This window comes from Nelusetta ayraudi, unplaced genomic scaffold (assembly GCF_046127955.1).
Source record: "Nelusetta ayraudi isolate G7.1 ecotype Tasmania unplaced genomic scaffold, CSIRO-AGI_Nayr_v1 ptg000011l, whole genome shotgun sequence".
Classification (NCBI taxonomy): Eukaryota; Metazoa; Chordata; class Actinopteri; order Tetraodontiformes; family Monacanthidae; genus Nelusetta; species Nelusetta ayraudi.
In genome coordinates this window covers 11,436,720-11,462,496 of record NW_027466061.1, presented here as the reverse complement: position 1 = coordinate 11,462,496, position 25,777 = coordinate 11,436,720, and the positions used below count along the sequence as shown (strand labels likewise).

At 43.7% G+C, this 25,777-nt stretch overlaps 1 protein-coding gene and 1 long non-coding RNA gene across 5 annotated transcripts; one reads left to right on the top strand and one right to left on the bottom strand.

Annotated features, from left to right (window-relative positions):
• Nucleotides 1-2,743: 2,743 nt before the first annotated feature.
• Nucleotides 2,744-25,641, top strand: LOC142884926 (uncharacterized). 4 transcript variants are annotated; one of them, XR_012926225.1, is made up of 5 exons: nucleotides 2,744-2,886; nucleotides 4,339-7,778; nucleotides 7,864-8,024; nucleotides 25,356-25,484; nucleotides 25,559-25,641. It is a non-coding gene; the product is annotated as an uncharacterized LOC142884926 (long non-coding RNA). The 4 variants fall into 4 exon arrangements; XR_012926224.1 differs by having other exon boundaries at nucleotides 3,688-7,778; XR_012926226.1 differs by lacking the exon at nucleotides 2,744-2,886 and adding an exon at nucleotides 3,364-3,864.
• Nucleotides 4,561-11,201, bottom strand: LOC142884923 (phosphatidylinositol 3-kinase regulatory subunit gamma-like). Its single transcript, XM_076020917.1, has 10 exons — nucleotides 10,755-11,201; nucleotides 8,806-8,917; nucleotides 8,600-8,698; nucleotides 8,287-8,467; nucleotides 8,086-8,202; nucleotides 7,856-7,998; nucleotides 7,582-7,758; nucleotides 7,388-7,462; nucleotides 7,116-7,286; nucleotides 4,561-7,027 (listed from the first exon to the last, which is right to left on the bottom strand). The coding sequence occupies exons 1-10, from the start codon at nucleotides 10,807-10,809 to the stop codon at nucleotides 6,754-6,756; spliced, it is 1,404 nt and encodes a 467-aa protein (XP_075877032.1). The 5' UTR covers nucleotides 10,810-11,201; the 3' UTR covers nucleotides 4,561-6,753.
• Nucleotides 25,642-25,777: the final 136 nt, after the last annotated feature.

Here is a 25,777-nt window from a genome sequence, read left to right as displayed (position 1 = left end):
TTTTCAGGTATTTCTCGCCAGGTTTGTTGTGGTTTTCAACGCCAGATGGCAGTCGTGTCCATACAATGACAGCCTAAAAACGGGAGAATATTGAGAATAGGCCTATAGCCTTAGCTTTTCAGTGCTCTGCAGAATGGTAACTTCATCTTTTTTGGCTAACCAACCTCTTCTACTGGGCCCCGCTCTGAGGAAGTGCAGATGGTTACTCTGTTCGTCTACTCTGTCTGTCTGTTTAAATTCTGACAATGGTTGACATCCAATTAGTTGAAATATTAAACATATGAAAACATCTAATGTGCATTTGTAGTCTTACGACATATTAAACATGTTTGGTCCAATTGAAAAAAAAAAAGAGAGTAAAAAACAAACAAAACAAAAACATCAAGCCAAGACAGTTAAAGCTCTGTAACTGCCACTTGACTTGTATTTCCTGCTGTGTCAACGGCTCACATACATTGAAGCAGCCAGTGGTTTACCAGACAGAATGTGGTTTGACCAATATAAGCCAAGACAAAAAGGTGGCCTCAAAATTTGACATCAGTCCTAAGAATACTGAGGTTTTTTTTTTTTGTTTGTTTTTTTAATAAACCTTTGTCCTATAATGTGAAATGTGAAATCCGTTTCCTTAGATGACTTCCAGCATGGTCATTACCTCATCAGCTTACTGGATACGATTTAAATGGATTTTTTGTAAGCCAATATAAAGTAAATCTCTGCTTCAGAAACTTGAACTTTAAAAAAAAACAAAAACAAAAACAAAACTGCAATAAAGTATTCACATCCAGTCTTACTTCAGTGTTCTCTTCTTTGGACAAATCAGAATGGTAATACATAATTAAAAACATATACGTTAGTTAATGTAGTTCTTTCCATGAGAGCACATAAATTCATAGATTCATAAATACTTGGCAATGTGCACTGACTTGTCAAATGTGTCAGAAAGCCCCCCAAAATGTTGTCTTTAGTGTCACTGTTTTCACCAAGCGCTGCATAACAGTATGTTCTGCTAAGGTTCAATGCAATGTATTTAGAAGCAGAAAAGAGACTCATAAAAGAGGTTAAGACATAAATAAACTGTATTGATTAAACTGTTACATGATAGAGTGTGTTTAGTGTGTGCAACAAATGTCTTTTTTATGCTGCTACCTAGGCAGGTGTTTCTTGTAAAACAGGTTTTAATAAGTAGGCGAGGTGCCAAAATGTTTGTATGAAATGAATGTAGACAGACTCTCGTCGACAGAGTCTCGCTGAGAATAACTCCTTTTGCTGGATGCAAAATTATTTTTCTGTTCAAATGACTATAGCCTCCAACATTTGACTCCTAAACGACTGTTGTTTTTTCTTGTTATGAATATGACTATTATGTTCAGCACTGCCTGCCATTGTGCTGATAGGAAGCACAATATTTGTCTTGCTCCCATGATGTAGTGTATGAAAAACTTGACCGTGAGGGTCATCTTGTGGAAAATGGTAACCACAATTACTAGTTTGGTGAGATGTGGCTTTCTCCAGGAAAGAATAACATAATAAAATGAAACTAACCATCCTGAAAAAAAGAGAATAGAACTGTATGCTGGGCATTTATTTAGGAAAATAAAACTGTATTGTACACCTTGTTGTTGTCAGTCCATGTTGTTGTCCTCATCTAACATGAGCTACATAACTCAAACTCCAACATAACTTTGCAAACTGCTTGACAGTAGTTTACACAGTTTACAGACAGTGTAAAACTTTCAGCCCAAGCTGGATTCCGATGTGAACTCTAAAAGCCTCTCTGCCATCTGCAGAGGTGTCTGTCAGTGCCACATTAATGTGCTTGGCCGTGTGCCCATGGCTCTTTTCTTAAATCTATTTGAGATTTGAACCTCTCCAATGAGATTGTTTTGTAAGCCAAGGGCACTAAGGGCCTTGATTTGTTGTAGCGGAAATCACCAGTAATGACTTCTTGTCCCTTTGGAACTAAATACGGAGTGTAACTTACATACAGCATGTAACATATGCTGATTAAGGAGGCGATTTCAGACATTTCTTGGTAAAGTTGAGTCTCGTTGTACCTGTTTCGAAAGAGTAGGATCAAATATCTCTCTTACTGGATTCTACTTGGTACAGAGAGAATATACATTTTTTTTCTGTATGTTTGGTACTACAGTTCAAAGTACAGGCTTTTCAAGTAAACTTTGACTAAGTTTTAAGTCCATTACGGTGTTTAGGTATTAATGTATGTAAATTGTATGATTTTCAAACTATAGACCATTATTAGACTGAGACATGGAACAACGGAAGAAATATGCGTAACGTTCCTAAAATCTCCACAGAATGCCAAGACACACAGCATAATGACAAACTGTAACTCATATTTTGGTGAAGTTGAGGAGTCCATGATGTATAAAGCCTGTATTTCTTTTTAAAGCTCAGTCTATAGTCTAGATGCTGTTTTGGCAGGCAACAGTGTCTTCTGCTTTCAGCCTATAAGCCTGCTATAACGTGAGCTTCAAAAAAAGAGAGAGGGAGGCAGGGACGTCGGGGTGGGAGGGACTCCACTCTCTTATCGATTCTTCCTCCAACATAGCAACTGCCAGCAGATTGGCCGAGACTCGGTAAGTTCCTGGTCTCCCATTGGCTGGTCGGGCCGCGTGGAAACGCTGCACTCGGACGGAGACAGAGGGGAGGAAAGACGTCATTGGCTGGAGCCAAACTGAAAGCGAAAACCTCACTATATGTGAAAGCCTACGAGACAGTTGAGTACTTTTAGGCGTGACTCCAAAGGTAATTCGTCGTGCTACAACCAATCCAGCTTCTTTTCCCAGGCAGGAGATTGAGAATAGCTCGGTCAAAGTAAAGTCAGCCCAAACAGACGAGCTGTGTACAAGTGAGGCATGGTGACAGGTAAAAGAGAAAGGTGGCCTTTTCGGGTATCTGAGTGGAAAAGTACTCGAGGGCTGTCTTTGTAGTGGATTAAATTCAAGAGCTGAGGAGGGATAGCTCTAAGAAGTGTAAACAAAGCTGCTGTCGAACCTATAGGTGACGCTAGGGTCGAGTGTATTTCAAGTGAAGGAACCTTTTCAGCTCTCGTTTTCCACCCCAGCTGAAAATTAGCATAGGCAGTGTTTGTATCCTTGGGCATTTATGGTAGCCGAATTTATTCATGGATAAATTAATTGGAGGGAAATTGGTACAATGTATTTTGCAAATAATCACATACATTTTTGTCAGTGAAACTGAAATAATGGAACCAGAACAACAGTAGTATATTTGATTAACATCGTAGAAAATGCTTGCTAAATATAAGCACAAACGTGTTTTTTTGATTCAACCTTTATTTCGAGAGATAAAAATCACATTGTCTTTTTCAAGTGTGACCTGTTCACATCCATACAGTTGCATTCATCTATGTTACATATAAAATAAAATATAAGACAGCACAGGGTGGCGTTGACAATGCACCATAAGCATGAGAATAGCCGCAGGTTAGAGACAGGGGAGTGATACACTAGTGACCAGATAAAAATAAAAACTTGTATAACACAAAAACGTCTGAAGTGTAATTTAGCTATGATGACCTCACGGGGTGTTTGTGCCGACCTTATCTGCCTTGCAAAAAAAGGAGGAGAGTCCCACATTCAAGGCCTAGATTATTTATTATCTTACAACCTCCCCCTGTTCTTCACTTCTTGTCTCCTTGACCAGTACATACACTTTAACACGCCCACTCTCGCCCTGTCTTTGGGACACTGGTGCAACAGCCTGCGTATGACTCAGCGCCGGTACAGTCTGTCCTCTTCATTCTTCCCTCCATTCTTGTCCATCCCTCGACCAGAGCACGCACGCTGCCTGGCCACCGGCTTTCTTTCTCTGCTGACACAAGTAAGAGGTTGTAATCCGTGGCCTGGAAATGAGTCCCTCTCTCAATACGTCCTCCCTCCGCACCTCATTAATCCCTACCTAGCACAGACCTTATGTGGTTGTTGAAACAAGGCCACCTGTCGATCTGGTCACGAAAGTTTTGTTGCCCTGGGGTCTGTTGCACGATCACTGGTTGCCACTGTGTGCAGAAGTTCACACAAGTGGGGGACAGAAGTGGGTCGGAATATAGAACAACTTGAGTAGTAATTACCAGATAACAATGGTATGAACAGTGTAATGGTAGGTTATATGCATTCCTCTTCACAGAGTGTCAAGAAGTTTCAAATGACACAACCTTAATAGCAAAGTATAGCTGATTTTTTCTTCTTTTTTTTTCGCCCACTAACTCAACAGCAGCCAGTCTGAACAGAGAAAGGGCTTTCACACTTCCTGCTATTGTCAAAAGTGTTTCCTTTCCTCTCCATCTGTCCACAGTATGTCCTCAAGTGCCCCTACTGCTTCCTGCCTCCACTGACCTGACGATAAGCTCATTGGATGACAATTCCTCCCCTTGGGACAAACGGTATCCAAGATTTAAGCGTTCGTTCTTTTGTGTTTACTTTGTAATTTTAAAGAACTTTCATTGCTTGCAGGGAAATGGGTCTTGGAGACTTTTGGAGACTAATGAAAGACTATAGAGAGGACAAAAAGAGAGTGTAATTTGACAAAACCCTCATCAGTTTATTGTCTTTCAGCAAGAAAAAGGTCAGGATCTCACATTGCTTAGCTTAAGCTGAGGAGTTTTTTTCCTCAGTCCTCCAGTGGAGCTGTGTTTTATTTTAAGAGAAGCTCAATCACCCTCCTTTCATTAAACAACCTAGAAATAAATTTATGCAGTTTCCTTGTACAGACAGAGTATCTATTGTCCTCAGACTTGGAAAAAAAAACATGCCAAGTTCAACATGGAATCCTTTCCTCTTAAGCTATGTAGGCGGCATGTCATGAAAACATTCATAGCTCGAGCAACGCCACAGTTCAAGTAATGGAGGCAGGATACTTCTGGACCTCTGGCAGTTCACACAAACATCGGAGGCCACAACATACCGACACCACCAAAGAGAGTGCATTTTGTGGCAAATGCCAACCTCTCAGAACAGCACTACCTTCACCACCATTGTCGTTGTCGTCGTCGTCGTCATACATTGCAACAATAGAAATACTGTTGGATTGCACTTTCTTCAAGCTTACATCTTGTGGCATGTTCATAGAAAAAATAGATATAGAATACAAAAAGGCTTATAGTTGTTTGAGTAACAGAATATAACATACAGTACTTCAGATTATGTTTCAATTAGCACATCAGCAGGTGTATATTAATTGCCCTCCCCTCGGCTGAATGCAATCACCGGACTTCACAGAGATGTCGATTTGCTCACTATTAAGTGCTTTGGTCAATGGGTTTTAACATTGAGTATACTCTTACAATGGTATTCTACAAGATGTTAATGCTACATAATTATCCACTGTATATTAATAAAGGAGCAAATTGTCAAAGATGCGCCACAACTTTTCACATATTCACACGTGGCATCACCCCCTTTGCCCCCCCATCCCACAAAAAGGGCTTGGTCCACCGAACCAATGTGATACAATCGGCCAGTTTACGAAAGCATTTTTGCCATCATGAAACCTTGTTTTAACCAATGGAGTTATCAGTGTTCCAATTTCTTTACATGTAACTGGATCATCTCCAGACAGTAATAATTGTTGTCAGCAGATAAAATTACATTGCTACTTGATGAATGAATGCAAAATATAGTCTGCACCTGCAATGCAGCACTTAACTCAGATTTTAGTAGCCACAGTAACGAGATAGATTAGAAAAAACGATTATCGGGTTAGGTTGTCACTGTGCCCTGTAGGAAAATTACTTGACTGTGTATCTTCAATAATCGAATCAAATTCTTTCTTTGCTTAACGTTTAACGTTTCCCATGTATTCTGAAATGAGAACACAGAAAACTCCACAGAAAACAAGTACAACTCTACAGGTTAAATGTTCATAACTGACCTTATTTCAACTTGGGAAAATCAACATGTGAATCAACATCAAGAGTGCAGCACTTCGAGTCGGAGCAATTTTTGTTCAACACGTGCCAATCAGCTCTGATGTCATCTGAATCCTAAAAATTATCCATCTTTCACAAGCTAGAAAAACATTTTCTCTGATTCAGAGACTGACATTTTACTCCACTTTGCTATTCTGCCATTTAAATTTGCTAACCCAGTCAAAACTTTTCATGATGTAGACTTTATAAATAGAACTTTAGAAAAAAAAAAGACTGAACACCGAACCACATTGTCATGCGAACATTGATTTAAACGCCTGAAATATTGTTGGACTTTAAAGCAGCAAAACTACAAATTGTTGTCATAAACCTGACAAAAACAGGAAAAAGGAATGAAAGTTTTTCAATCTTTTAAATAAACCTTAAAGATAAGGAAGGCTGCTTTTTCCCCTCAGAATGTCACATTCTATAGAATTTTCAATTTTTGTCTTAAATGACTAAAGCTTTCTATACTTAAACAATACCTAACTGACCTGGGTTTTCCATTCTGCAGATATTAAATGTGATCTGTGCATCACTGCGTTTGTCTAGCAAATGGCAATAAATGAAGTACAAAAGGTAAAAGAAAATACAAAAGTTTTGAACAGTCTCTCTCAATGAAACCAAAACAATAAAGTTGTAGCTGACATTCAAGGTCCGGTTCCACTTCAATTCGTGAAATCCCCATCGCAAAACTCAGATAGTCTCACTGTAGTGCAAAACTTCACACATTGCACCTTGATGCAGTCATTCTTGCAGGATACAGTAAACATGTCCTTTTGTGTCTTTTTTCCTCCGTTGAGTTACATTTCCGGAGTGACGGGCGGCATTCCTGCCGTGTGGTTTGCAGTCTGTATAAGTTTGTGTTCCTCTGCGTGTTGAGAAGGCGTGGCTGAGGATTTGGCATGTACCGGATGTGACAGCCGAACATCCAGGGCGTCATTGTGTTGCACTAACGAGTGCAGGCGATAGTGCAGAACAAGGTCTTTTAATGAACAGTGCACGTCGTAGGGCTCAGCAAAGCCGTATCCATGAGGAGTTCTGTAGATCATACAATGCTTCACTTCTTCATTCACGCTGCAATGGCAAACACTGGCATCAGTAAAAAATTAAGAAATCGTGTTTGCTTTTATCAGATCATGTCAGATGAAACTGTTATACTCACACAACTGAGCAGGCATAGCATCCCTGTTTGCTGCTCTCACGGATCAGGAATGTTCCAGGGGCTTTGCCTTGAAGCATCTCCTCTGCTTGTGTGCGGCTCACTTCACCGACAAACCAGAAAGTTTCGTCTTGATGTGGCAAGTTCTTCTCATCTTCCTTCAACACATAGGTGCTAGAATGCAAGCAAACAAAGTAGTAATACATCTTCATCACTCCTTCACTTGGCAGCTTTTTCTTTTTTCTTTTTTAAATCTTATGTTCGAACAGACTCACTCGTCAAGGCTGTCACTCTGAGTTCCCAGCCAGTCATTTATACGTTTCTGCCGGACACCTTTGTGATTAAGCCAGCTGCAAAAAGAAGTGAAGACAAAAATTAACAAGACAAAAATAACGTACTGTATTTATGAATGAAACAGTTTAGCATGTCGAGGCACAAATCCAATGAAAAATATTTGGTCAGTACTTACTTAAGGTACTGGTCTCTAATGTTGCGTAGCTGAATAAGATCAGGCCGCAAGCTGTTCATCTTTCTGTCTGTCTCTCTGTAGTCCTCCACCTGAGTTCTCAGGTCTTCCTCCAGATGGATTTTGCTGTCGTAAATCTCTCCAAGACGGCATTTTAGCTTCTCGTAGTTTATCAGAAAGCTTTAAAGACAAGGCAAAGGGTAAGATTTTTATACACACACACACACTACATGCACCAAAGTTAAACTACATTTGCCCAACATCACCGTCTACGTACCTCTCCAGATCTTTATCGACTCCCTCGGACTGATTGTTCCGCTCAAACTCCTCCCCGAAGCGCTCCTGTTCGCGACACTGCTTTTCAAAGATCAGCATTGTCTCATTAAAGGCCTCAATTGCTGTCCGCTTCATCTGGATCTCCTGCAAGACACACCCAGACCATCAGGGTAAGCAACTTAAGAGACGACATAAACTTAGTAGTTATGTATTTGTATTCGTAGTTCTTACTTGAGAAGTCTTTGTGAACGCCTCATAAAGCCGGTCAAACTCTTTTGTCTTCTCCTGATACCGGCTGTGCACCTCTTTGAGCCTCCGTCCAGCCACATCGACACTGTCTTCTTCCACCTAAAGTTCAGTAAAACTGTTATTAGGATGTACAATTGATCATCGTGTCAAACAGTGAGACTTTTTTGATGGAAGCTCACTAACCGGCTGTAGCTGTGACACAGGATGAGTCAACTTGATGTCTAGCGTGGCGTTGTACTCCACGAGGGAATGGTGCTGATAGTACCAAATGAGCTCCACCACAGATATGAACGTTAGTGGGTCTGAGAAGCCGTACTTCCCATCGCGGTGGTAAATCTTGATCAGTTTGTTGTGCCCATCTTTCCTGAGAGACATGGAGATGAGCACAGATTAAGACAAATGGTGTCAAACCTAAATTATTTTTCATATTTTATGCTTTTTTGGTATATTACGGAATATTTCTTTTTTTTTATTTATTTACTTTTTTTTTTTTTACCTCAGCGTGAGTGTGAAATCTCCTTGTGCCTTCGTAGATGCGTCACGCACCATAAAGGATCCATCTGGTTTGTCTCGGAGCTGCTCATTCACCTCGTCCCTTTGGAAAGAACATTGAGCACTGGAGTTAGCTAAACACACCAATTTATCTGTCACATCATAAACAAGTGAACAAGTGATGGGACGTTCAAAGTTACAATCCTGTACCTGGACATATCTCCCCAGTACCATTCGGCATCCTGGAGTGAATACACAGGTGGCAAGATGCAGTTGTTGTTCATGGTGGAAGTATCGGGCTTGGTTGACCTGGGAGGGAGTGCTGCGGGTGTAGGAAATGAGTTAGAGAGGTAAGATAATGAGACGCATTAAAGTGACTAACTTTGCAGAAGGCTGTGAGGTCAGAAAACAAGAGTGGGAGACTCCTGTAGAGCAATTGAAGACTTAATATCTTTATTGTCAGTGCAATCTATCTAACCTGTCTCTTGGGGTATCTATCAATATCTATTTACATTAAGGATAGGAGTGTTGGAAATATAGTAGTCATACAAATGCAGGAGTCCTCTTAATAGATCGACAGACGCACAGACGGAACCTGTGGCACGATCCGGGGACAAGCCCAGGCATGTCACCAACAGACATTACACTCGCTTACTTATTACCAAGGTCTTAAAGCGGTCAGCAATTACAAAAGGAGGAAATAATTTCACAATTGCTTCCGGAAAACCGGAAGCACGGAGAGGGAAACTCGTTTCTCTCACTTTTAAACACGTGCAACTGCACGGGACGTGTCCCGTTCCAACGCTCACGTCACAGAAGGTTGTACTCTAGAGTCTCTTGGCCCTACTTCTCCGTTTAGTGCTCGCACGTACAGATCCTCTTAAGTTTTCCGTCAACCTTGAGGGAATAAAAATCTGCGGGTCTGGCCGAAAGATTAAGCGATTTCCTGCAAAACGGGGAGGGGGGCAAGGCAGGAGAAAAAACCGGGGGAGGCCTAACCGCATCAAGAGGAGGTGAAGGGCGATATATTTCAGCGCAGGACAAAAGTGCCTTTCATGGGGTAGCGGGGAGAAGACAGGAGCAGCCTCAGAGAGGAGAACATGTGGCTCCCTGCCACCTTCCGCTCTCCTCGTTTTCTGACCTTAAAATAAACAAAAGGCAGGTGCAGCGGCACGAAGCAAAAAAGCTGCGGCTCCGCAACTCAGCAAAATTAAATCTGCACACCTTCCTCCCCACCGCCACCAGTCCGTGCACCACCGTCTCCACTCACCTCTGCCTTTCAAACCCCCACAAGCGCATACCAGCGCAGACTAACCAGAGTGGAAACAAACCAGGCTTTTAGAAGAAGAAAAAAAAATACCCCCAAAATTAAACTCCACTTTTTTTCTTTTAAGAAAGCGCTTTGCGTCTGGACTTTTGCAGAGACATAGCGTAAGTCTATTTCTTTTGCGCCTTTGATGCCTCAAACGCACTGGAGGGGGGCGGTGTAGGGGTCGGGTGACAAACGCGCATTAAAGATTAAAAGAACCCACGGCCAGTTTGCAAAGACTCGGGTCATGAGACGAGCCGTCTGCTTGCTGCCGCCGTGCGCCTGCAGCCGTTCCACGGTGAGCGCACAAATTAAGCACGGCTGGCTGCAGCGGGGAGAACAAAGCGGCCGTTTCATGCAGCGCTCATTAACCGCACACTCATCTACACTCCCTGCAAGGAAAGAAAGAGAAAAAGAAAGAAAGAAAGAAAGATAGAAAAAGGAAACCTCTGCATCTAAATGCATTTTATTTCTTTTTTGCCGCGACATGCAAAAACGATGGTTGACTGTCACTGTCATGTTGCTGGGACAAAAGGGAGAAGAGAGAGGCAAGCCACTGCGCCAGGTCCACCTAAAGGTATTACGTAATTGTCAAGTGAATTGCGCCATGCATGCCCAGGCAACGGGCGCTGTGGGGAGCTGTGCACGCAGGAGCCTGGCCGTAACAGCAGCTGCTCTGGTAGGCGACTGCACAAAATTGTGCTGGTTGTCAACTCCGCTGCAGACAAAATAACACGATCGTGCAGACAAGTGGTTAAAAATAAAGGCGCAGAGAGCCGTCCCGAATCTTTAAAAACCCGCACCGACGCGCACGGAGACCAGACAAAGGCTGCCTTTAACCCTAACTTACCTGGCGGTGTTTGATCCATTTCGATGTAAAATAAACCTTCAGAGGGATAAACCATTCCTGTGCCAAAAAAAAGTAGTCCGGGGTGGTGGTTGTTGCTGCTTTCTTTGTGCGTATTTACAAAAGAGCGAGAGAGAGAGAGAGAGAGAGAGAGAGAGAGAGAGAGAGAGAGAGAGAGAGAGAGAGAGAGAGAGATGACGTTTCGGCCAATTTAACCCGATTATAACGTTACTTCGCTGCAGTCACAGTTGCCACGTCCTGCATAGAAGTGCAACAAAATCCAAGAAGTCCTCGGATGTGGAGTCCATAAATCGTCCCCAAAGTCCGACTGTCTTTTCTCACCATAGCCTTGCTAATGGGAGGCTATTTTTTGTCTAGTGGCTAGATTGTCGCTTCATGCCTGCCCAGTGTGCGGAGGAGCTTTACTTCATCTCGGAAGTGGAGAGACTTTAAAGGGCTGTCTCTAACATCATCTTGGCGCCGTCCATCTCGCCGCCACAGCAGGGGAGGAGATGTTTTTTTCTTTCTTTACTTAAGCAGGCTGGATTGACACGAAAAATGCGCGACGTCTCCGTCTAATTTAATACACGCAGAAAAATCAGTCTAAACCAGCAAACACCTTCTAATCGGCGTGTTATTGCCGAACATCTCCTTTGGCCTCTGCAGCGCGGACCCCCCCCTCCTCCGAGAGCCAATGGTACCTTCCAGACCGTTTCATTCAACTCTGCTCAGGCTGCACGGCAACAGCTGAAAAACGTCTTAAAGGACATGAATGGCAAAGACAATTCTCACCTGCCAGCTTGAACAATCAAATTTAAATTTAATCCAGTGCTGAAAAAAATAATAATGCGTGGGTTAAAATAGAATCCAATCCAAGCCTGCCTAGGTTTCAGCACAATTTTTCCTGGCGACTTACGTTGCAATTGAATGACATCATGCAATTTTTTTAAAATATATAATTAACCTGTTCTCAGCTGCTCACCACCCAGATCTCTCTCTCTCTCTCTCTCTCCCTCCCTCTCTCCCTCTCTCTTTATTCTTCTTTGTTGTCTTAGAGGTGACGCAGTGGCCTGCCGAGTTGGCAGGAGCGTGTTATATTCTCGTTGAGCTTGTCGAACATGTTTAGCAAAGAGGAGGGGAAAAAAAAAGGGTACCTTGACTGCCGCCACTCACCTCACAGCTGTGAGATCATGCCACCTCGGACACAATAGGAAAGTACCAGGCGTGTTTGCATCTTTTCACGTCGGTGGCTTATAAAAGAATGCAGCATGATTTTTTTTTTAAATTTTGTTTTGCAATGGGAGCTGTCTGCTGTTTCTAACTGTCAACATCTACAGCCGTACATGCGTGTCGCGTGAATACATGCGCTGTCGTGCAGTCATGACACAGAATGACATTGTGCCATAAATTTAAACAGCGTGGGCCTCTTCCAGCAGCTGATGGCAGGGGGTTAAAAAGGAGAGAGAAACAAGGGCCGCCATGGTCAGGGGTCTGTCTCTGTTGGCGTCCAGACGTTTATGGTCCGTCCCCCTTTGACCCAAGGATAGCGTGTCAGGGAGGTAAATGCCTCTAGCATTCCTTTTTTCCATTAGTGAGTCACTTCTTTCCTCGCGTCCACTGAGTTATGATGAAATATTCTAAACTGGCTGCCATGATGGCATCACACTATGGCAAAGGAACACACACGGACACCAGTTCCATTGACGCACAATGAAGACACACTCCTTGGCGTGCTCGGCGGTATTTATAACAAACTCATGCCAGGTTTGTAAACATTTTCCGAAGAACGAAAATATGTGTGCCTCATTCAGTTACTGTCTGACAACTCAGGGCCCATTTTTATTCACTAAATTGTAGGCTTGGCATGTTTGCAGGGTTTTTTTTTTTTTAGACGTGACGTCCAACATTGATGGATGTGTAATCCTGTGGCTGCGCGAACGCGCTTGTCGTGCTCAGTGAATGAGCTCACGTGTGTTTTTGTGGGTTCAGTGTAGCAGTGTTTGCTCATGTGCTTTTCATGCATGTTCCTACTTAGAGAGGCCTCTAGGCCTGTCACGGCATGCCAGTTGGCCACTGCCCAACTCTCCTTTCACCCAGCTACCCCCCACTCTCCACTCCGCCACCCACTCCTCAGCTCTCATGGTTCAGGCAACCACAAAATTTGGCCCCTTAACTTTTCAGTCTGACCCTCTGTGACACATCTCACCACCACCAGCACTAGCACCAGCACTAGCACCAGCACCAACACCAGCACCACCCCATCAGGGGCCTCCAGACATATCACTGGGGGACAATGATGTACAGGCCTGATAAGCTCCAGTCTTAGGGCTTTGTGTTTGGGATTTTAAACATTATGAACAGCTGGCGGCACAGCGGTTAGCACTGTCACCTCCCAACAAGAGGGTCTCAGGTTTGACTCTGGTGTCTGATGGTTATACCCCGTGCAGCCTCAGATTAAAGATGAATCATTATGAGGGAAATCTGGCAACATCTTAGGTTCTTGATCTAAACACATTTCAAATGTACCATGGCAAGGAAGTTCAATGATGGCTGTGTTATGGTCTTGTAACCAGTCTGTGATAAAATTCTGACTGTCTGAAATTTGTGTCGGCCATCTCATGAAATGAAGACACATACCAACTGATAAAAATGGTGGTAATAGTGTTTTATCGCTGCACACTGACATTCATGCATGTGCGTTTGTAAGCTGACATTCACTTTGCGTTTTCACTTGCATGGAAAACCAAATGTCTTTCCCAAAATAATCAAACCAGTGACATATTGAGTATCTTGCTATGAACATATAAGATTGTTAAAATCCCAAAGGGTGCAGCCAGCTTGGCCTCTTTGTGTGTAGTTTCCATTTGAATAAGGGTGTGCAACAGCTGTGATTTAAAGTGCAATAGATGCATTTTATGTGTATTTTAATCATTTGTTTTACTGTATGTCGATTACATATTTTCTTTGTATGATGCTGTTTTTCACTTTGTATATCTCTATCAAAAGCAGCTGCCACTGTTGTCCAAGAAGTAAAGAGTCCAAAGTCCAAAAAGAATCGTACCCAAAGGGACAAAGTATAACTGAAATAAACTGAAATGTTTGTTCAAGGTGCTCCAGCTTTCTCCACAGCCCAACAAAGTGCAAGTTGGGTTGACTGGCAGTGCACACTCACCCTCGGTAATAAAAGACGTGCCTGTGTCAGTCCACTTTGTTTGATTAGGATTGCCCTCAATCACAGTCCACTTCCAGTCCAGCTGTTCATGCTCATGACAAGCATGGCAGCATGTTATGTACCTAACCTAAAGCCATATCTGACCACTCCCCTCGTCATTTCACACCAATGTCAGCTGTCTGTTAGCGAACTCACTCAACAGCCACAAAGTCAGTAGTGACAGTGACAGTCGTATTCTCTGTGTTCTTCCACGCTGTACAGCAGCTGCAGGTAAATGATCCTTTACAATTGCATAAAACAATGCATGTGTGTTGGTTTTGACATGAGGCCGTCTGTAAAGGAGGTGAACACAGAGTTCTACAGAGGATGGTCAGCATGATACTGAAGAAGTTACTGACACCCAAGTCTGTCTTTGTCAGCCCTGATAGACTGGTGGCTTGAGTCATCTGGTATAGTCTCAATTTTCTCCACGTTATAGCTGGGACCAGCACACATTTGGCACAGAAACCCCAAACACAGATAGAAAATTAATGGATAGGTGTCAAGAACCTAAAATATATGATGTGGGCAGTGCATTTGTAAATTTAGGCCCTACTTAGCGACCTGTGTGCCTGTGGTGGCTACGAGGGGCGAGAGAACGATAAACCTTTAGGCTTTGCAACCCAGATCCAGGCAGTCCTGATGGGATCAGTGAGGGCTAATCGTAAGCTTACAGGATAGGCTAATACACAAGCCTGCCAGCTGCTTTGTTAGCTGATGTGACTCATCTTGATATTCACTACCGGAATATGCCACTGGAATGTGGCAGGGCTGGGAAGTGTTGCATGCATTTAGAATTAATAGGCAGATGTTCTCTGGGCTAAATGATGATGACAGTTAACCGTCAGTCTGTACGAGCTGATTTTTCTTGACAGATTAGAAGACATTAATACAATGTGGAGGGCAGCTTTCGAGGAGAGAACCCGTTACAGGCACTGTACTTAGTTCCTCCTTTCTTCTGTTTGGTGTCAGACGATGAAACAGAATGTTAAGGCCTCAGTGGAATGATAAACAGGATTGGTGTTTCGTGACCTAAAATGTTATTAGGCCGTTGAATTTAAGCATTTTCACATTAGCTCTGCGGTGAAATTGCGGAAAAAGCTTTAATCCCCATATTTAAGAGTGTTAAATGTGCACATGATAGGCCCCCTACTGTCATTTGACTTAGCCAAAGTGACAACAGACAGTATTTGCGGAATGACTGCAATAATCTCCCGGGTTTTAAGTGTAATGTTTGTTTAGACTAAGTCCACTGACTGTGTTAAGGAACATTTTCCAGCAACTGTTTTCATATTTCCTGCAACACTGCTATGTAGGGCACATATTATCAGGATTTGTTTTGTTTGTTGTCAACCAGGGAAAGCCTCAAAGATGCAATACAGAGGAACCATTTCAGGGATTTGTCCTCTGCACCAGCAACGGTATCTGTGTCACGGTCCTGTATTTTAGATGATTTGCACATCTCCTAAATCTGCTGTACTGTAGTGCGCCTCTATTCACAGGCATTGAAGGGATGCATAATGGTCTTGGCAGAGTGCTCAGCATTCACCATGGAGAGACTGTGGGGTTTCCCTGATTGGCGGCCAGAACCAGCACACAAAGCATGCAGCGGTCCTGCCAGAGGCAACTCAACTGTGGGCAGAATGTAGGGCGGCTATGGTCTGGCCCCCAGGACCCTGCCATTGTGGAAATGTAAGTGGGGACAGTGTCTGAACGGCCTGAGTTGGAACAAAAGAACTCTGGATGACCAAAACTATGAGCTTCAAATAGCTGGGCCCTGGGAAACATAGCTTGTTCTTTTAAAGAGGTCAAAGAGAAGCCAGGAAGAAAGAAAAAAAACAAACCCCAAGACTGCCAACCGATTTTGGTGGAGGGAAAATTAAATTGGAGGCTACTGTTACTGTAGGCATCAGCAAAACTAAAATACCTTTAAAAAAAAAAAAAAAAAAAAATGCACCAGTGTCCGTCCACACCCCAATACACGCCTTCTGCCTCCGACCTTTGGTCAAATTCACCACTCATTACCTGTCACCTCATTCTGTCAGAGCTTAATCTTTCCAACTGAGGTGACGACTGAGGCCCTAGTGGCATACCGCTGCATAGCGCGCACCAGCTGAGTGTCTGAGTAATGACCAGCAGCAGTATCTGCAGTCTGTCTCCCCAGAGGCCGTCCCCAACTCCCAGTTGAGTGGTTCACCAAAGAGCAGCGTGTGCTATATTCATAGAGTGCAGCACAAGTTTTTAACATGTATACTATAAGGCCTCCTTTAAACCGCTTCACAGGTGTATGTAGGATTTCATGTTTTTTAAAGGGAAAAGAGAAGAGTTCAGCTGTTCGTTTAAGGTTAGCTGTGCAGTTATACTAACTTTAGTTCCATGTTGTCGTTGTCTGATCAAGCACAACCCATTTAATTAACAAGCAACACCATTCATTTTGTCACTACAGTTAACTATTACTGCATTACTATGTATGTTGTAATTGTCCCAACAACAAGGGCTCTTTTATTTCTGACTTTAGCAGCCCATGTTGAAATCAGCCAATTTGGTGTGACACATCTGTGACTGTGAGTCAGCTGTGAGATCGTGCAGAGAGGAGTCATGTGTGGTGGTGAACAAAGCTTAGTGAAGATAAGCTAGTTACCTATCTCTCTCTCTCTCTCTCTCTCTCGCTCTCTCTCTCTCTCTCTCTCTCTCTCTCTCTCACACACACACACACACACACACATGCACGCACACATGCATTCATGCACGCGCGCGCACACACACACACACACACACAATCTCAGGCTTTCATGCAAGGCGAAATTGAGAAGCAGAGAGCTCTTTCAAGCTCCTCGCCATTTGCCCTCTTTATATAAAAGGACACTACTCTCCTTGGCTACGCAGCCATCACATCAGCACTATAACTCTATTAGGCACAGCTCCAGGACACACTAAGCAACCCAGGGCCCACAATGGCATCATTGTCAACGGGGATTGCTGCCATTGTCGTCCGTGCTACAGGATTTATTCCCCTCCTCCCATATTGTGACCTTCACCTCTGGCCCCTGCTGCCGTCTCACATGCTCCTGCAAGGCTTTATGCCTTTCTCTGTCTTAAACGCTCCCTTACAATGAGCTGAGCCTGCTAAGTGGCTTCTCTCTACTCAGCCACAGTGCCGGGATGATTCAGGTTGGTGTCATTAAGGGGAGAGAGGGGAGTGCAGGGGTTGCAGCCCAGAGTTATGGTTGCGCTGATTGACCCCTGGAGAAAGGTCAGTTGGAAGCCATGAGAGGAGAGGAGCTGCCTAAATGGCTCTTTTCTCTCCTTTTTCTCTCTCTCTGGCCAGGGCAGAGACTCTGTATGGTTATTTATGAGCATGTGGGTGAGTAAGAGGGGCTGCGGTGAAACCCACCAGCCTCCTTTTTTTTCTGAAGGCTGGGCTGAGGTGCCTGTCATTGGTCTGAGTCTGTCAAACACACAAACATTCTCTCACTCGCACTCTATCGGTAACCCCTCCCGAGGCTGCAAGGACAGAGGAGAGGACTCTGTTGCGAGGCAGATTTTGGAAAATGAGGCACGCTCGGCACAATAGCTGTCAGCAGTGTGACAGATGCCTTGGGGACATCCGAACACCAGGAAACATCCAAAAGGTGATGCTTATTGAAACGTAGAATAAATAAATAAATAAATAAGGTCACATTCACACCAGCCCTGAATCACACCTGGGTTGCAGGTCATTTGACTTGTTTCTAGCGCAGACCGCTGGGGCGAACGCCACAGCTAGTGGCTGGTCTGGATGAAAGGGGTGGTCTCTAGCGGCCGGCTCCACCAATCACAGGGGGCTTAGTACCACTTTGTCATTTCCTGTGTTTGTGACTGGAGGAGAAGTTAAGTATGACACACCTCACAGTAAGATAGTTGTGGGTTCAATTCTCATTCGGGGCCTCCGTGTGGTGTTTGCATGCTCTCCCTGCGCCTTCAGACAGCTTTGATAGGCTGCAGCTCCCCATCGACCCTGAGTGCAGGTTAAGTGAGGATAGAAAATGGATGCTTGGGTGGAGGTGTTAGCAATAAAATGATTGATGGGGACAAATATGGAATCTACGATCCCATATTTACAATGTCTTCTCCTTTAGTATCATTTCTGACTGTCACCTCTTAACAATAAGCACGTGATAACAAAATAAAGTCCAAGCTTGTGTCACGTCAGTGTAGGTCTCGACAACACTCCAAATTTAGCTTTTAGGCTGTAATATTTTAAACGTTTTCGTGAAAAATGACCATACAAAAAGCAAACCCGGTCACGCCGCTTCGCTCTCGCGATATGACATTCTTTTTTTGTTTTGTTTTGTTGACTTGGTCGTGTAATTCCTGTGGCTTGAATATTCCAGAGCAGACATTAGCCAGGCCTTTCCAGCGTTGCATAAAGTTACCGTCAACACCAGAGCGGTCAGTTTCAGTGGAAGGAACCCTTCCTTCACCCCTCCCCCCTCTGCTCCTGCGCTGACAAAGTTAAATTAAGCTTGAGTTTCATGCTGAAGTCAAATGGTCATGATGTCATGGTTTGAGGACAGAATGACTTGGTTTGTCTGTTGACTGAGAAGGCCTATTCTTGCATGTTTGGGTGGGAGCCTCGCATATAATTGCAGAGTGGGATAGCAAGAGGGGATGGGGGAGGGAAAGAGTTAGCACGCAACATGAGTTTTGGCCCGCAGTCGTTGGCAAGGGTGCCAAACTTGTCCATAGCGCTGCTATGAATGTCTGCGCGCAAGGCGGGTTCCTGCTCTGCCTTGAGGCTTGCGCTGTTCCAAGACACATCTTTCATTTGCACACACTGAACAGCTTAGGGGGAGCCCGGGGCAGCTTGGCCTGGGCTCATTGGACTTTTCTTTTCTTTTTTTTAAATGGAGGTTGGGTGCTCGCCCGGTTGTGTGAGCGTGCCGCATGTTTGCTCGCACGGAGAAGATTCGGATTCCGGATTTTTTTCCTCTTCCTGGACGCGCAAAATTCTCCCCAGTGTCTGTTTTCAGTAAGAACCAATCACATTGTTTCGTTGTCATGTTCCTTGTTTGGGAGCAACCGGACCACTGTGCATGGATTGCAGCAATTCGGGGATTACACTGATCCCAGAAATCTGACAGTAAAAGGAGAGAATGGAAAGCCTCGTCGGCCTTTTCATATCCTCTCAGTGGGAGGTAGAGAGGCAGGACCTCCGGACCTGAGCTTGGTGTGATGGGTGTTGAGGGAGAAGGAGGGTGTGTGTGTATATGTGTGTGTGTGCGTCAGGTCTCAACAGATGGACAACCAGGCCCTGTGTATTTAGGGAGATCATATGGGATAACCTCGCAAAGACAGATTGACATTTTGCTGACAAAACAAACCACCCTGCGTCCCATCCCCTTTTTGTGCCCTCACCCACCCGTGTGTGTGTCCCACCGTATACAAATACATGGCAAGGTGGGTTTTTTTGTTTGTTTTTTTGCTTACGCAGGTCTTTAGGAAGACATTTCTGCCTCAAGGTGAGGGGCCATGACACTAATAGGATAGGACAAAAAGAATCTGGGATTAGACAAATCCTATGTAAACAATAGCGGCACAGATGACCCTTGGAAGTGACGCAGCCTTGAGTCACGAAAGAGTCTGATTTCTACGTCATGCATCTGGATTTACCTTCTTGGTTTGAGGCCTAAGGTTGGGGTGTATGTCAGAGAGGGTTAGGAACACTGTCATCTTGGTGACTTCACTCTCTGTTCTTGTTTACGTGATCGAGTTTTGATCGTCGCAGCTGTTTTCTTTAAATAATCCAAGAGAAGAACGTGTATTCAGTTGAGTTGGCTCAGACATCCGGAGCACGACCCTATTCTCTCCTTGGTCTAGCCAAAACATATCACTCCGTCCAGGAAACGCTGTGAAACAAAACATTCTCTGACTTGAGAGGACAGAATAAATGCGATTGAGGTTATCGAGTGTTCTGCCGAAATCTGTAATCCTCTCTGCTGCAGTAATTTACATTATTAATACAGCTTGTACCATGCGTTCCAAAACACTGATTACATTTGCAGCCTTTTCACCGCACACTCAATCTGAGGAAAAATAGATTTCCGTGTGAGACAGATATACAAAATTAATTGTTAGTCATTGTGAGACAGGGAAATTAGGCTGGGGGCTCCTTTGTTATTTCCCTGCCTACTTAATATTCAAATTTGTATGACCTTTTGCAATAATGAGGACATGAGCTTGTGAGGGAAAATGCCTTGAACTAGTTAATGCAGCCATTAAAACCACATTGTACCAGCTCAAACATGTGATTTTCTTTTGTCAATTAAAACAAACCCCTCACATCTGTCAGCGCTACTGCACAACACCGTTGAGCATCCTGGCAGAAAACCAACCAGAAAAAATACCATCACATATTGCAGTCAAATAAAGTAACTAATAAAATAAAAGAGAGAGGCTTTTTCTGGGCTGTTGGCGTCCAGAAGGTTTTTAATAAGGAAGTTAATTAGAGGACGTCAGCCAAGAAACACAGATTTTTAAGCAGCCTGCTTTGTGTTTTTATTCCCCATTTTAATGGTATGTGGCACATATGCGGTGAGACAGCAGATTGTTTTGGTGACATGTGTGTCTGTAGATTTAATGGTGGGAGCCACATGTCTCCCCCATACAACGGATGATATGGCCAGATTTTCAACATATGGTAGTTATTAAAGGACTGCGCCGACGACGTTGCCTTATTTTTGGATCTTTGAACATTGTAAATCCAAAGAAACGCAAATTTAGCTTCAGTTTTGCCTTGTGGCAACTTGTGATATTGCAGCTGAAAAATAGTAATCCAAGAAGCAATGGCCACACCTTAGAAAAGACACAAGAGCAAAAGTCAACATTGATAATTTTTTCAGTCATGTAACTCTTTCATCGCTGAAGCCAGTACCAAAAATGTATGAAGTTGAAATGTGTTGCTTATTCTGAAAGTTAGTTCAGAAAATGGATCTGTTGCCAAAAAGTGTTTAAAAAAAAAAAAATTTAATAAAAAAATATGCCCGTTGTATTGTGTATTTGTGAGATATTTGTTCTGCAGAAATACAGTATGTAGCTTGCATTGATTTGAAACTGATTAGAAATTTCCCCCAAAACAGCTTTGCCCCAATTAATTGATTTATAATACCAATTTAAACACTTGACGTTTAGCATGCCAATCAGGCCAAAAATAATCCATCAGTTGGAGTTGTTAATCACTGTATATGCTTTTTTGGCATGATCAAAGTCATACACCAGTTTCTCACCTGTGTGAAGTTACTGTGGGTTTGACTTCAAAGAGTGTAAGAGTGCCACCACTGACAATTGTTTGTTTGACGTGTAGAGCTTGTAATAATGACTTTGTGGTGATGGGGAAACTGATTTAGTGGTAATATCTTAAAGAAATTTTCGGTAGCTCTTGCTTGTACCTGAGTCAAGCCCTGGGTTGAGCTTCAATCCTGTTTGCTCGTCTAATGAGGACAGCGCCGGCCACTTAAAGGTCAGCCTCTTAAGCCAGTACGACCACCTTTCTTTAGCAATTACATCTGTCATGGAGGGTTAGCGTCTATCAACGGTGCAAATGTCAGAAGGTAAGCAGGTCACTTGCTCCCGAGATGTGGAAGTGGGAGGCAGACGGTCAGCTAAACAAACAGACTCTCAGCCTTGCAGCCTGGCTAGACCGGCTAGACACAGTTTTGACAAGGCTATCGTCAACATCACATGGTCCTGATCACAGATTGTGTCGCTTTTTCAGCCCTTCTCCCTTTGACTCCAACCGTCACGCTCAAATTGATCTGGGCCACAGTCACTCCTGTTTGTGCTGCTTTTGTGGAGTCTCCTGCTTGGGCCTGTTTTTTTTTTAATCTCTCCTGCTTCCTTTTACACTTCCTCGTCTCTTGCACTACACTACACTGCACACACACACACACACACACACACACACACACACACACACACACACACACACACACACACACAGACACACCTCTCCCTTCTTCCTCTGTTGGTCCCTCCCCACCATGCTGGCCACATTGCCACACTCAGTTTTCCATGGCGTCTCATTCCCGAGTGCTCTGCAAACTTAAGTAAATGAACGACATAATCCGGAAATAGTGTTCCAGCCGGAGATGGTGGGAAGGAAAATCCCTTGGCTGGTGCTGGCAGGAGGGTGGGAGAGTCAGAGGAAATAGCGCCGCAGCCTTTTTTTCCTCTTTTTTTGGCAAATCAGAAAGTTGTTTCTCAGTTAAAACTCTGTGGAACGAAAACCAAATTTGTTTTCCTTTCAGGCAGGAGCTCTGCGCATGCGATGAGACATTGCACGGGTAGCTTTGGGACATGCTAGCAGAGGTTAACTTATCTTTAGCGCCAGAGGTCAAAGTGCAGCATTAAAAAAGGCCAGATGTCTGCGAGGAGGCTGCTTTGGAGGAATAGAGAGCAAGGCGCTGGGTAAATGTTGTCGGGGGCAGGGGGGGCAAGGGGGGCTGGTGGCTGGAGTTTTGGCTGAGGAGGTTGGTGGTTGGGGGCTGGGCGGGGTGAAGACAAGGAGGTACGCCAGCGGGGCGAGGAGCAGGGTCAGCTCTGTGACCAGGGTGTTTTCTGGACGCCTCTCCACAGCTGCCACTCAGAATCTGGCCACAATGAGGGTGCAGGCGGCGGGGGCTCGGTCGTTGGTTCGGTCGCTGCGCCTCGTACATGCTCAGGAAATGTTTCAGCTCTTGGAAAAACCTCGCGCTCTGGCCTCTCGGTCGGGGTGGTGAAATGTTCCTGCTGTAGTTGTTGGAGGATGTGGTTAAATCTCAGCGGAGCAGACCGGGGCTTCGCTTTATGAAGCAAGAGAGCAGCCCTGGCCATCTCCGATCGGCACAATCAAGCCCTCGTGTTATTACAAACGGACTAAATGTGTTTTTGATGAATAAGTAAATAATGTCTTGTCACAGATCTTTAACTTTGTTTAACTTGGTGCCGGTTCAATTGCTGGCTAATGCCCGTGTGACATCCGAGGAGGGCTGGGTAGCCTGCGTGCGTACGTCTCACTATAACAGTCAGTAACATGAGATGGGGAACCACACAACCGCCAAATCAGTAAAATGGGAACCCAGAGTCACTGTAATTTGGGAGGGAGCTGGTTAACCACGGCTCACAATGCATGGTGTTTCTGTTTAGCCTAAGGCGTTGGAGCTGAGGTTATATGCAAACAAGGCAGATTCAAGGCCTTGGCTTCTCTTTTTCTTCCTCTTATTCTTTTTTCTTTTTTTTTGCTGTGCAAAATATCTTGCTCCATTTATTAGATCAGGTTCTTAAAGTCACAGAGACACGGACAGGCCACAGTTAATCCCACGCATATGAAACAAAGACGTTGAAAAATGTGGCCCTACCTTATTTTACCAAGGATGTCTCCTGGTCATTTCTGTATTGAACCATATTTTATTGATGGTACGACTTCAGAGATCATGCTCCTCATTCACATGCACAATTATCAGCCTGATCGATGGGTCTCCATTGACAAAATGAACTAAAATCCCTGTTCATTAGTTTTATTAATATGTGGAGCTCTTCAAAAAAAAAGGTCCAGTGTCTGTCTTAGTGTAATGTCGTAAACAATGTGCCTTTTGTTTGGCGCTGCAAGTCATCCATGTTGCAACAAACAACACATCGCTGAACGTTTTTCTTCAGCCTTTTCTTTTTCATTTTACTGGAGCATTTTCGCAGGCACGCGTCCTAGCCTCGCTCTGCAGCCTGGCATCTATTGTCACCACGTCTCGGGTTTTTGTGAATGTCCCTTTAAAGGATTACATCATCCTCTTCGCTCCTTTCTTTCCCTCAGCACATTTCTGTGTTCATCCTCTTCTGCCCAGAGACAATTGGTTAATTCGCCGGTGTGTAACACCGCCACCCTATGATCCGCAGCAACACCGACACTCTCACACACACTCCTTTCGGAAACCGTGTTTGCTTTGACACCATCATCGGCAAACTGCTTCATGTCACGAGCGCTGGAGTCAACACGAATCGTGCACTGACATCAATTTTAATCATCCCTCTCCCACCCATCCTCCCCCTGTCCCCCTTCCACCTTCCCCCTTCCCACCTATTATTTCGGCAGGAAAACACGTGATTCGGCTCCACCGTGATCCTCCTGTGGGCTGCTGCCTTGCGTGTAGACTGTGCTGTTATGCCACCTAGTGGTTGATTTTGGTCCAGGACATATTCACTATCTGTTTCAGTCGTGTTTTTTTTTTTGTTGTTGCTTGAAACCGCCACATACAAACAGGTTTTACTGCTTCTACTGCTGCTTTTACTCTTTAGCTGTGCAGAATATTGAGATGTGTCTTTCTTGATGGTCTTGTTAGTGTTTTTGGTGCCTCAGTGGCTCTTTGTGTTTTGCCGCCTGGCTCAGCTGACAACCACGAGTGTCTGTGTCCTGGAGCAACTCTTGTATCCCTGCTGCTCCGCTTCCATCAGCTCTTTTTGTGTCTTTGTTGACTGCTAGGGGGGCAATGAAAAAAATAGCACAAAGAGATCTTGTTCAGCGCAAGGCATGCACAGAGAGGCAACTTTGCCTATTTTTACATTTAGTCTTCTCTGTGCAGATGTTGTGACTTCTTTTCTAGAGCTTTAGGTCTTTAAAAAGGTGCAATAACTGAAAGCCAGAGGTTCATAGTAAGTGCTAAAACATATATTACAGTCAGTCAAAAAAGTCAGAGTTGATATTGAGATAAAACATTTTTGGAATGAAATGTAGATTTCTTTGGTAGGGGTGGGAGCAGTGGTTGGGCAACTTTAATTTATAAATATCTCCTAATAAGTAACCTTGCATTTAGGTTTATCTTTACTGTGATAATTTGACCAAACCAGCATCAAAGCTTAATACATGTTCTAAACTATGAAAACAAGAAACATATAATATTGTAAACAATAACAGATCTTTACGCAATCTAGAACCTATGACGAATTCCAAGGAAACGGCCCTACATTTTTGTAGAATAATTTTTACCTTTATCATATAGAATTTTGCATCTGTATTTTTCAGACACATCAGCATATTTATTCCCTACTAGTTCATTTTTAGTTTCCTTCCAAAACTGGAATTTTGTTAGACCTTCCACATGTTTGGAAGGGGACAAAAAAACTAGGCGGTCTCAGAGGGTAGAGCTAACAAGTGGACACAGGCAACTGTTTTTCAGAGTCTCAGCATTAGTATTGTTCTACAAAAACACAAAATTGCCTCTTTTAATTAAATTGTCATTAGTCCCCAACTCATCGGTCTTTCTGACCTCTGGTAGAGAAGCTGCAAGCAGAAAACAGAGCGGTCACAGGGTTCGATCAACTCATCATGGCCATCACTGGCGACAAGGACCTGCAGTCAAACTGTTGCTCTCTCACTCCCCGACCAGTCACGCTGCTTCTGCAGCCGCAGGACAGACAAAGAGGAGACACAGTACTGGCAGTCAACAAATGATGGAACCCATTTCTAAATGTGATAGAGGAGAGCATAGTGTGTTGGTGGTTATCCTGAAATAAAGGTATTTATATAAAACATGTACATAAATTCATCTGAATCCTGAATTAAATGAGATTTTTTTTTTCTCTCTGTCAGAAATATTCTCAATAACGCTAGGGCAGTGCAATATAACCTGACTTGGATGTCTGCTACATAATGAAAAAACAAACAAAAAGAAAACAAGGTAAGATAATACTAAAAAAATCCACAGGGAAAAAATACATTCATGTCCTGATGGTTGAGATTTTTTTTCCAAGGCTGAAATATAAAGGGTAAAAGAAATGCAAATGTACTCATTAAAAGTACATTTATAAA